Source organism: Austrofundulus limnaeus, unplaced genomic scaffold (genome assembly GCF_001266775.1).
Source record: "Austrofundulus limnaeus strain Quisiro unplaced genomic scaffold, Austrofundulus_limnaeus-1.0 Scaffold78, whole genome shotgun sequence".
Lineage (NCBI taxonomy): Eukaryota > Metazoa > Chordata > Actinopteri > Cyprinodontiformes > Rivulidae > Austrofundulus > Austrofundulus limnaeus.
The window spans coordinates 1,292,627-1,305,059 of record NW_013952480.1 but is presented as its reverse complement, the minus strand read 5'-3'; the positions used below and the strand labels follow the sequence as shown (position 1 = coordinate 1,305,059).

General features: G+C 40.4%; 2 protein-coding genes across 3 annotated transcripts in view; one reads left to right on the top strand and one right to left on the bottom strand.

The window, feature by feature from the left end:
* rftn1a (raftlin, lipid raft linker 1a) overlaps positions 1-6,769 on the top strand; it is a 40,223-nt gene extending 33,454 nt beyond the window's left edge. Inside the window, exons 5-10 of the mRNA XM_014011228.1 lie at positions 257-962; positions 1,038-1,241; positions 2,474-2,583; positions 3,365-3,468; positions 3,936-4,011; positions 4,316-6,769. Coding sequence (XP_013866682.1) covers positions 257-962; positions 1,038-1,241; positions 2,474-2,583; positions 3,365-3,468; positions 3,936-4,011; positions 4,316-4,723 — 1,608 coding nt within the window. The 3' untranslated portion in view covers positions 4,724-6,769. The remainder of the gene's footprint in view (positions 1-256; positions 963-1,037; positions 1,242-2,473; positions 2,584-3,364; positions 3,469-3,935; positions 4,012-4,315) is intronic.
* The window catches only part of oxnad1 (oxidoreductase NAD-binding domain containing 1), a 6,467-nt gene continuing 803 nt past the window's right edge, over positions 6,770-12,433 (bottom strand). The window contains exons 3-8 of one of the 2 annotated variants that reach the window (XM_014011230.1): positions 12,004-12,070; positions 11,779-11,882; positions 10,541-10,682; positions 9,072-9,317; positions 7,861-7,969; positions 6,770-7,698 (exon numbers count right to left, since the gene is read on the bottom strand). In XM_014011230.1, coding sequence (XP_013866684.1) covers positions 7,541-7,698; positions 7,861-7,969; positions 9,072-9,317; positions 10,541-10,682; positions 11,779-11,882; positions 12,004-12,070 — 826 coding nt within the window. In that variant the 3' untranslated portion in view covers positions 6,770-7,540. The remainder of the gene's footprint in view (positions 7,699-7,860; positions 7,970-9,071; positions 9,318-10,540; positions 10,683-11,778; positions 11,883-12,003; positions 12,071-12,433) is intronic. The other variant, XM_014011231.1, reaches the window with a different exon arrangement.

Below are 12,433 nucleotides of genomic sequence, written 5' to 3'. Positions count from 1 at the left end.
GAAAAATAAATGTGTTCTTTTTTTCTTATAAAAGGTTAAATGAAACAAAAATATTGGTGGTAATTTTTGACTGTGTAACTTTACAAACGGCACCCCATAGCCATCCCAACCTCCAAGTGCTACCAAGTGTGTGATCTCAGAGTATTGTTTTAAATCAATGTTATTTTGAATATTTGACCAAAAAGGCTAATTGTAGTTTAAAATCCAGCACTAAGGGTGATCTAATAAAGTTGTGTGTCTGTGTTCGGTGTTGCAGATCCAGGACGTGGCGGAACAAGGGGTAATGTTTGTGGGCTTTCTCCAGCAGCCTGGCGGAGGACCGTATTTCTTGGGTCACTGGGACCCCGAGGAGCTGTCGTCGTTACACTCCAGCCCGTCGCCCATACACCGACACCCTTTCAGCGCCAACACGAGCCCGACAGATCCCACAGAACCTAACTCAAACGACACAGAAGCTGATTTGTGCCGCTGCGAGTCTCAGGATGCCGATGGCGACGATGTGGAATGTAACAGCACACCAGCGTCCAGGGCCCTGAAACGCACTCAGATCTCAGCGCGCAACCCAGAGGACCAAACTGAAACCTCACAGACTGATGTCAAAAAGTCAACAAATGGACCTCAGAATCACGTCCAACACGATGCAGACGGGGTTAAAAACACAACAGATGCCCAGGCAAACCAGTTGAACGTGAAACCACCAGAAACAGCAGGCGCATTAAGTAAATTAGCAGATAAACAACATTTTACCGGATCTGCAGAGAAACAATCTAACTTTTCATATCTGAGAGAAAAAAGAGGCTCAAGCTCTGACAGCTGGCTCAGCTCCCCAGAGCTGGATGATAAAAAACTGGACTCAGCCAATCAAGATGGGCAAAGGAGAGTTACGACACATAACAATAACCATATCAGACTAAAGAGCTCAGAGAAAGACAAAGGTGCAACGTCGCCACCAACGCAGGCCAGTAAGTACGCCAGGTTTTTCTTTGTTTCACCAAATTTATATTTAGCTTGTTAACTTTCCTGTTTGGTGTCGGCAGGGATGCAGCTGTTTGCTCTGTACAACCACACAGCAGAGCTGAATACCTCTCTGAGGTTCTACTCCCTCAGAGTGCCACTTCAAGTGCAAAAGGAGGCGGGGCTGATCACRGACCTCGATGCAAACTGGCTCGACCACATGACTCAACATTTTATCAGCGGAGCACACCTCATTGATGGGTTTTTCCACCTCACAGATGACAATGGTTAGTTTTCTGGATATATCAGAGTCTCAAAGAACATACTTTTTTATTTTACTGTACACAGTTTAAAAATAAGGCATGCAACRAGCGTACATGCTTTAATCTTACAGAAAGTGGCACAGCCAGCTAAAGCGCCTCATTTTCTGAAATATGAGCACAAGGACTGCTCAACATTAGGAAACCCTGCAATAGATATGTAAGTGGTGAAATAGCAATGACAAGAGGGGATGTTTAATGCCTCCAACAAGTTGTGGGGCTTCCCTGGGGTCTCCTCCCCGTAGGATATACTAGGAAAACCGTCCGCGGGAGGAACCCAGGAGGCACCTTAATCAAATAAGTGAAGGTTGGGACTTAGATGGATCAGTTAACTGGGAGCTTTACCCTTCAGCTCAGACCAGAGAAACAACCTCATTAGTGCAGACGAGGATCAGTTAGTCAATTAATCTCCCACTCCATCTTACCATCACTCGTGAACAAGACTACCAAATAAACTAGCCTCAGAGGATGGGTGGCTTGAAGACCTTAATCAAGACAGACCACAAGAAACATGTTGACTTGCTCAGAATAGGGAAACAAAAGCGCCCCAGTGAAACCTGCTATGGTGAAAACACCTGATGATCAAAGCTTTAGTATTTGAGGGGGTCCAACTGGGCCAAAACTAAAACATTATAGGAAGGACTTGGGCCCCACCACCTGCAAGGAGAAGAGTCATGGTTTAGTGCTGAGCAACACAAGTCCCCATGTTACAAACTGTCTTTAAGCATATTTTATCGAATTAACAATAAATAACTTCATATTGTGCAGCATTTGCAAGTACAAAGACAAGAGGAATCTAGGAACCGTAGCTTCCCGGTAGATCAGTACACAGCTTTGACATTTTGATTCATACCATTTATTTCTGATCTGACTCCATTGATTACTGCATCTTCAAATTAAATAGGAAATACCCTTTTCCTCTTGACATTAGCCTGAGAGTTTTCACTGCTTGAGCAGCACCATGGTTTGAAGAGACGAGAAAAGCTTCTTAAATGCTGCAAATTTCTGCTTCGCTGCTGCGTAATGGATGATATGCATAAAAGCCTACCAGCTTACACCATAAGTCTATGCTCAGTCGCCCGTCGATGGAGCTGCCTGAACCCAAAGGGAGCTTGGATCAATAGTTGCTCCTGTCTGAATCCCATACTTCTACCTGTGTTTGTCTAACTCTGTCTGATTTTTTCCCCACTCTTTTCCAGAGAATGGAGTCTCATCTGTGGATAGTGTGTTCATCTTCCAGAGCTCTGCAGAGGAGACCACAAACATCTCCTATGATGCTATTGTGGTTGAGCAGTGGACCATTGTAGATGTAAGTTTTTTTTTAACAATTTGAACTTCAACTCAGAGTTCCTGAGATCTAGAGGGGAAAAAAATCAAGGAGAACACAGTTGGATTGAAGATCAGCTGCCCAGACTTAAATTYAAAAAACTGCTGAATTTGTCTGTGGTTAATATGAAGTAAAGTAGCTTTAAAATGTGATACATGTCCTTCAAATACAAAAAGTCAAAACATGCTTATATTTAAGAAACTTGGCATAACACGATTTTACCCATTTTGTCACATAACTGGCCTATTTTCTTTTGAACTTGGCTCAAAGTGAAACAGGAAGTGACATCAAAGGGGAACTTTTTAAAAAGAAAACACCATGGTCTTTGTTTAAGTGAAACAATATTATTAAAACTCTGACTTTTCTTCATCTCTTTGAYAGTGGCTTAAAATAATCTAAAGAAACAYCAGATTCTTCTCTACAGTCTGTTGTCTGCCATAGWAGCAATGGTCTGTTTACATTCAGACATTCCCTTTAACATCACTTCCTGTTACTTTGCATGTGAATATCCCAACAACTGGTCATCTCAGCAGTGTGAMATTTTATTTGCAATATGTTATCAATACTATCTTTTTAAAAATGCTTTCGTATTTCTTACAAAAAATTGATGTCACAGGCACTTTAAGACCTTGTATTGTTGAAAATAGTTACTGCTCAATGAACTAACTGTACTGATTGAATATACAGTTTGGTTTCTGTCAAACTTTGAGAGTAAAAGCAAAAAATGCAGTATGCATATTTTTAATACTGTGATCCTTTCCAGGGAGTTGTGGTAAAGACAGACTACATCCCTCTGCTCCAGTCRTTAGCTCCATATGGATGGAGACTGATGTGCGTGTTGCCCACACCCATTGTCAAAACAAACAGGTACCCCACCTCTCCTCACAAACAAAAACAACACTTTCATCAACTAAAATAGTCACACAACTCTTTGTTTACCTTTTGATCTTATTGATCAATACCACCTAAACTTAGCCCGGCCTAATTACAGTTTCGCTTTACTGTTGATTGTGAAGTCGTTATTCTTCTAAAACRCTGTCTGCCTCCGTGCCTGTTGGGATTAGGATTGACAGAACAACTCCGGTATGAAGGACAGATGGTTCAGGATCTGACAAATCATCATCATATGCTCATCTGAACATGAAAAAGCTTTTGAGATGTGTTGCCGCTGCGAACAAAAAACACCATCGCTGAACTACCGTCGTCGTGTCACCTGTCACTTTACAAACAGCAGGAAGCAGAAACTGGATTTCAGTGCAAGCGGAGCTACTCAAATGATCATTATGKAGCAGGAAACAGCCACTAAAGAGCTCCTCTTTTCTTTTCTTTTACAGCGATGGGAGTTTGTCGACTAAGCAAATCCTTTTCCTTCAGAGACCCGTTATGCAGCGCAAGAGAAAAGACTTCAAGGTTCGTCTCTTCGCAACATATCTGTCAGTTGTGGTGCCCTGAGGGCGTGTGAATTGATGTCTCAGAATGTGCCATTAAAAAAACAATAAAAAGTTATGTTACTAAATATGGGATGCACAGCGAATATAAACTCACTTAGAAAAAGTCTAATAATAGGCAAGCACTTGGCCTCAAACTGTACAGGAAAGAGGCGTCAGTGAGCAGAGCTTTGTTGTGCTTTGTCAGGTGTCTGCAGAGACGGCATGAAAAGACGCGGCACAAAGGCAGGAAACAAACTCTCTGAAACGTGTTCGTTTGATTTCAGATGCTGAACCTCAGAGGTCGCAGCAAGGCAAAGAAGCATTCTGCCGGAGAAGCGCTGGACGAACAAGAGAGCAAGTCCCTCGTGATCGCGACTGAGATGGACAGGCTGAGAAGCAACACGGAGGAGGARGAAGAGGAGGCGGCAGACGGGGGGGAGAGCAGGGACAGCGGAAGGAGCAGGAGCCTTCAGAGGAGTGTTGAGGAGGCACCACATCAAAAGAGCTTCTCGTTCCTGTTGGAGCGCAGGGCTTCCGTGGAGCATGAGGAGGAGGAAACCGAYGTGGACGAGATCCCGCAGGAGACGCTGGTGAGATGGACGGGTTTATGTCAGCGTGATGCTCGGGGGTTAAAGGAAAAGGTCAGGGCGGAGGAGCGGATCAAACACCAGCTGTTTTCAGGTGTTTGTTGACAGACTGGGCACGAGGCAGACAAAAAGCTTTTTTAACTTTTCGTTGCTGCGACAAACCCAAAGGTGCCCACAGTGTGTCGTGCTCATGGCTCCGTCTGCTCTGGTTTGGGTAAACGAGGAGCTGCTCTCTCCTTTGGGTTTGCTTTCAGATGTCTTACACAGCGTAACCTAGAGCTAGTCTCCAGTCGATGCCTTAAATATCATTTTTYCTCGCGCTTTTATTTTTCACAAATTGTCGTTTTAGGCTGGAATTTTTAATTTCACTTGTTCTACTGAATATTTTCATATAAACTAGAAAAGTCAAGGAAAAAAAGTAGGGTTCGATAGAGCTTGAACCAATAGATCCAAAAATATTTGGGCACATTTTATTTTACTTGTCTCAAATTGCAGTTATGGGGCTGAACAGGATTCTTACCTTTAATTTGAACTTACTTATATAAAAGTCAGAATTACACATCTTCTAATTCTATAACTTATTGAAAAAAWATGATGTCAAGTCCTTCAGAGGAGTCTTTCATTCATGGCAGCACGGTGCCTCAGTGGTTGGCACTGGTGCCTCACAGCAAAATGTTGCAGGGTTCGATCCCCGGTTTGGACGTGGGGTCTTTGTGTGGAGTTTGTGTTTCTYCCACAGACCAAAAACATGCACAATAGGTTGCCTTTAGGCCCAGGCCTACTTATAAAAGAGATCTGTGATCTCAGTGGGATTAGCCTGGTTAAATAAAGGTTAATAAATAATAACAATATAATTGTTTCTGCATCAGTTAAGCAGTAGGTCTGGGTCAGTTATAAGGATCAGATGAGACCTTTGCTCAGAAGAACAGAACAACAAAATGAAAATTTCCCACAAATATGAGACATGGAAATCCAAACCACTCACCATTTTTACCCCTTAATAAAGCAGCTGGCGATCATGTAGTTGCCTGTTTTAGTCTCRTCTGTTAGCAAATAGCTCTTGAAGCATTTGAACAAATCTCAATCTTTGTATAAACATCTACAACTRATGAGGAGTCAACCAGATTCAAGTTGGCCWCCACTAATTCACCTTAGCAAACATTAAAACAGCAATAATTCAGACAGTTCTGTAGATATTGAGGTGAAATTGTGCGTGGTGGTGGCTGAGAGTCTTCCCCAGCACATATYCTGAGCACTAACAGATCATGGAAAACTCTTTGTTGATAACTGGGGTGAAGGGTAAGGAATGTCGTTATAATAAAACAGAAGAAAAAGCTGTAACATGCTATAACTACACTTTATTTAGGCTTATTTAGCCTCATTAAGAAATAGTTAACCTTGAAAACATCATTAAGGGTGATTCATACTTAAGCTATAAATGAAACCATTTAAGTTTTTTTTACATTTACCTATAAAGGGTAATTATTTCTAAAACCAAGATACTCATTGTTTATTCATGCTTAATAACTTATGAAATAACTGTTCTGTTTACTGCGTGTTTATTTATGTAAATGCTCATTTAAATGTATTTTTGCTTATTAAGTATGAATCATCTTCAATTAATGAAGTTTCCAGATTAATTAACCATTTATTAATGATCAAATAAGAATAAATAAGGTGTAGTTATTATGAAGTGTTGCTAAAAAAAGACCTCACTTATGATTTGGATATTTAAGCCCCCCCCAAAATAGCTGCAAATCCTAAAGCCTTCAACAGGTAAACAAGTAGATTGCTGGTCTGGTGTAAAGAATAATCCAGAATAAAACAATTACATAATACACAATATTTCAAAATAACTGTCTTAATGGTTTCAGTCTTACATCACAGTTTTTTAAACTGTTGGGAGTAATTCAATTCAAACATCTTTTAGCTTGATTTGACTGGAGGAAGCCATTTTAAAAGTGACTTCCTCTTAATTCTGACCAATTTGTAATAATTTTATTGTTCTAAATTAAAAGTGATCCAATAAAAACGTGTCCTTTAAAAACGAGCTATTTATTACTTTTTTCTTGGACTACCTGTGAAGTGTAAAAGTGATGTAACATGTAGGTCTGGATATTAAAAAGACCAATAAAGTGTTTCAAAACAAAATGCCTTAAAGTTTTTTTTTTATTTCATTTAAATGTTATGTTCCCTCCAAAAATAGCTTCCTCCATAAGTGGAAGAATTAACATAACCTTCACAGAGACGGCGGCAGGAAGGTGGCGACCGTCTCAGAAGGAAGGTTCAGTGATTTAAACCAATCAGAGACCACCTGGAGCTTCCATTACAGAGCGCTGTGGGACACTTCCTCCTCTACCCTGGGATGAGGAACAGTTTGTGGAAGTGTGTGAGGAAAGGAGACTGATCAGGAGATAAGCACCGTGTACGCATATAACTGTGAGTTAAACAGGCTGGCCAAGGATTTTCAAGTTTCTACTTCACGTTAGAAAAAAAAACATTGATTCAGTCGTCACAATTATTCTAAAATATTTACTTCTGTTTCATCTGCCCAGTCAGGAAGCAGGTGACTTTACCTGCTGATATCTGAAGGTGTGACTGTTACATGTGAAGCTACTGTTTGATTTAATGTTACTAGTCTGAAACATAACCTTTATAAAAGCCACTGTGCTGCTTTAACACTTGGAGGAATGAGATATTCAACAAGCCTGCGTGAAGCTTGGTGACACAGTTTTGTTGAAAAGTGTTACACAAGCAGTTGTTCCTGGTTAGATTACAGGAAATAAAATCACAGCCTTTGAGTCACTTGTTAGGTGAAGAGTGAGTCGGTCCTCCAGTCTGTTACTGGTCAAGCCACAGGAGGGATCAGAGGTTTTCACTTGTTATCGTTCACAYGACGTTCTCCCGACGACCGCCTCTGACCTACCACCATTTCTCAAAGAGGATCCTGTCTTTTGAGAGGCCGAGGTCAGTGAGGCTTTTTGAAATCGCTTCGATCATGGGTGGAGGTCCACACAAGTAGCACAAAGTCCTTTGTGGGTTCACGTGAGCCTGCAACTCCTCCTCTGTGATTCTTCCACCTGAGGAAACACAGACACCTTTGAATTCCATCTCTGCGCCGACTTACAGCTGAGAGCCTGTTTCAAACCATGACAGATAAATCTGCGACAGTAGACCGTGGCAGAACGTGACAGCCACTCCATCATTCTACCTAAATGAAAAACTAAGTTAGTGTAACTTACCTCTGACAAAYGGCTGCAGGGGCGGGTCGACTTCTGCCCTCTGTTGCGTGACGTGGAAGTGACAGGAGAACTTGTCGGGAAACTGTCGACATGCCTCAATGATGGAGCTCTGGAGAAACAAGTTGGTTGTAAATACATTTATGCACAAGTTTTCCTTTGCATAGCTAGACCCACTTCAGAAATTAGTGGTGATCAGGGATGACGTCACGAGAATTGTGGGGAGTTGCCCAAGTCCCAGATGTTAGATTAAAAAAAAAAAAAATGCAGCGATCCACATGCATGATAGCCAACTCCAATGCTTTTATTCATGTAAACTCAAAGACAACTCTCCTGGAGCTGAAATYGACCTTGATTTTATCCTCCTCTGGGTCTCCTCCCAGTGGGACGTACCCGGAACACCTCACCAGGGAGGCGTCCAGGAGGCATCCTAACCAGATGCCCGAGCCACCTCAACTGGCTCCTCTCGACGTGGAGGAGCAGCGGTCTCGTTCTTTCGGTCACTACCCAGAGCTCGTGACCATAGATGAGGGTAGGAACATAGACCGACCGGTAAACCGAGAGCTTCGGCTCAGCTCTCGCTTCACCGCAACAGATTTATTAGCCAGTGTTAGCCGTTAGCGATCTGTTCTGTTGCTCTGTTTTACTCAAAAGTGAAAACGTTCTTTAAAATTAAAAGTTCTCTTCGGCTTGGAAACAGAAAGGTAATTCCTTTTTTTATGTTTTGCTAGTTTTAGATATAAACCCATTTCAGACTGCTTTGACATTACAGGTAGAAAATGCCAGCATGATGATGGTACTTTTGGCATCTCTAGTACGTTTTAAATATTATCCTGCCTCTTAGCTTCATGTTTTTATGTTTGTGTTCAAATACAAACATTGGTAATTATTGCCTRCTGCACCTGGCATATTACAGCAGGCAGGCTGAAAAGTTTTAATATGCATGCAAGTATTTATATTTTGGAAAGAAAAAACTTTTGTAAAATCCTAATCTTTTCTTTTTCTTACTATTGCAATACCCTATAGCAACAATGCTTCATAGATACCATTTTTTCTGCTGTTTTTWAATCAGCATTAATCACAGCTACAGCACTGTATTGTACTTAAAGTTATGTTTGACTGACATCCAGGTACTTGCTGACGTCATATGCTGTGTAGGGAACTACTTATAATAACTCTGACCTTAAAAACAAAAGAAAAATCAAAAGGCAAACCTTGAAGAGCAGCTCCGTAGTGTTTTTGGCGCTGTAACAGATGTGGGCGGAGCCGATGCTGTAGTCCCGACCACCTGAAGCTTGATTGAGACGCAGCAGATCTGTGGTGTGCAACAGAACCGAGTAGAGGGGGTTGATCCCTACGCCACCAGCCACTAACAGTAAGTCCACAGGGGGAKCAGAAGGTGACGGGTCAAAGAAGAAGTCTCCACCGACACGCATCGCCACTCGGGAGCCAACYGTACACTGAGAAGAGAAAACAAACACATTCAGGTGGAGTAGACAACAAAGTGTGTTCACCTCTGGAAATGGTGAAAAGCTTCAGAATGCAAACACTGAACAAAAACAATGCCACTGCACAGGTAAACGCTTTCATCTGCACACGTTCACCTSATAATATGTGCTCTGTTAAACTGCTAAAAAGGTGCGTAAACTACAAACAGGAGCACAATATCAAAACGAGAGAGATCAAACGACGGTCCCAGAGCTGAGAGCTGTAAGTTTCAGAACATTAAAAATGCACACGGCTTTCTCCTGTTTCCTCCTTTAACGGCACAGCAGCCAAAAACTGTTTATGGTCTTTCATTAAACAGAGGCTGCAAACATTTATGTAGACTGTAGAGAGAGAAAGGCAAGACAAATAAACATTTTCAAACAAACACTATTAAATCTGTTTTCTTTGTTTTAGCTGAAAATAAACTGTTTAGAAACAAGTTTATGTATTTTATTGCATGTATTTTATTCAAGGTTTGCCTTTAGATAAGAATAAATAATTAATAATAGCATTCCTTGAGGGCAAGCATACTGCCGCTGCTTTTCATGTTAAAGTTTCAAACAGATTATGTGCAATCTGTGAGCACTCAGAGTACATGTTGTGAATGACTCTCAGCTACTACCACTCCAAATTTTGATGTAAAACTGTTTTATTTTTGTATTGGCTGAGTTTGTTTTGCTGTGGCAGCCATATTGAATTTGGTTGCCTTCTCAAGTTATTCACTTGTCGATTTGCAAACATTGATTCATTTATTAATCTGCTCACTGGTTTGAGATATTTTGATCAAAGACACATTCAGACATTAAAACATTATGAAAAAAAAAAAAGACATTTTAGACAGATTCAGATCCAACAGATCAAGCTAAAGTAGCGGCAGAAATCTGAACAGAAACGGTTTGTAATACCACCTCTTTAAAATCTTATCACTTTATTGTGTTTGTGTGATAAAATAACAAAACTCTCTTTCAGACATTACTTTCTTCTGAATACTGGACTTTATTCTCAACATTCCCACTAAGTTTCCTGAATGCAACACAAGCTTCAGTGTGAGTTTTAACAGCAATGCTTTAGGCGCAACTTGTTCTTTTTTCCAATCATCACGTCAACACAAGCCAWGATGTGAAGACTTTAGTTTGTTTTTTTGAGACATATTGTTTCTAAGAATCTGTACACAAAACATGACCAGCCCACTCACCATGGTGTGGACCCAGTGTGCCGGGGGGTGTTTGGTGTATTTAATGGCCAGTTCGATGACCCCCTCTTGCTGCAGCARACCCGGGCTGGAACACATGGAGAAACCCCCAACCTTGTCCACACCAGGGATGAAGAAATCTACCCTGAAACCCACAACCACATACACCATGTTTACTTGATTCATCACATAAAACAGATTTAWCACATTAAACAACTATGTTCGTTCGAGAAATCAGACATTTTATTCATTTTATTAATCTTGTCAGAGTGATAGCCAAACATTATTTTTTTATTTAACAGGTGCATTACATTCAGTTGTGAGGTCACAGACTGAATAAAAAGTCAACTAAATGCAAAGCTACCTGCCATAAAGTTGGTTCAAATTGTAACACCTCAGTCTTGATTATGAAATCTCTGCAGAAATGCTAAACAGCTGAGCTAATGTTCCAACAACACAACAATGYTCTGCTGTGCTTTACACACAAAAAAGTTGCAAAGTCCGCAACCCTCAAAAGCATTAAAAATCAAGATGAGCTGAGAAAAAAATAAATAAATAAAAACACTTTCCTCATCTCTTCCCACCTGCACATGAAGGAGCAGACAGCATTTTATCYCGTAAACACTTTAAACTCCTCGATTTCCACATATTTACATTAACTATTAGTCAGAGCAAAACAACAGGCTGCCTCACCGCCRCCCACCAACAATATGGGCGCATGTACATGCTGCATTATGGGCACTGATTAACGCTGGCAACACAAACTGGCAGACCAAGTCTCTGRGGAAAAGGAAAGTCTGCTATAAGCATTTATCATTACTTAAAGAATCATTTGAAGCTAATCTGCTTTATAAATCAACTCAAAACCAGTTAAAACGGTTTGTAATAAGTCAAAGTGGAGCAGCTGACTGAACAGTAAGTGTTTGATTAATCTTTGTTTGACAAAAAAAAGACTGATGAGCTTCTTTTTATAGAGATCATAACAACAATACACCATCATGAAAGACTTGAACTGTTGTCACCTCAGGCAGATTATATGACCAAACACTGCCATCAAGTGGTGACTGTGAGTAATTCAGGTTATTTGGGGTTTGCTGTTTTAATAGTGTTGGTAAATTGTACTCCACTTCTGATTTAAGTAATATTTTTTCGGTGAAAGGAAAATGAAGGTGTTGTGTGAGTTATGTTGAATAAGAGCTTTATGCTTCTAGAAATGTCAAATTTGACAAGTGTCTGCTCACCACTGTCCAGCTTTGAAGGTGAAGTCTGGATGGACGGATATTCTCAGTCGTTTTACCGTTTCTGACTCATTCACGATTCCACATACTTGAGCTGGATACAGAGCCTACATTACACCACCAGTTAGACACAAACAGAATTATTTCAAAGTAGATCAACGTATGAGCACAGAGTTTTAATTAGAACATTTCCGATTTAAGCAGTTCTAGTACAAAGTATTAGCTTACATTTTGTCTGTAGTTGCTCGCTGTCCTTTCTAGATGGTCCACTTGTCTTTTGGAGGACATGTTTCTTTTGGTAAGAGCATAGATTACTTGCTTTAATTGCTAAATCTTTTTTATGTACAAACTATCCAGAGAGCAAGCTTTAATGTGGCAATAACTTTGAAGAAAAGGAAAACAGAGCTGAATCTCATTAAAGAACAATAWGCTTAAAAGTCCAGTTCACGTAAATAACTAGGGGATAAAAATGTGACTTTGTATCAGATAATAATTTAATTTTAAATAATTCAAAGTGGTATCTAAGACAAATAAATCTGGATCTAGACAGCTTTGTCAAATACTAAATATTACACAATAGGAATGAAGACAAAATAGCAGGAAAATAACGCATATGTAAGAAAATAATCATTACACACACACACACACACACACACAC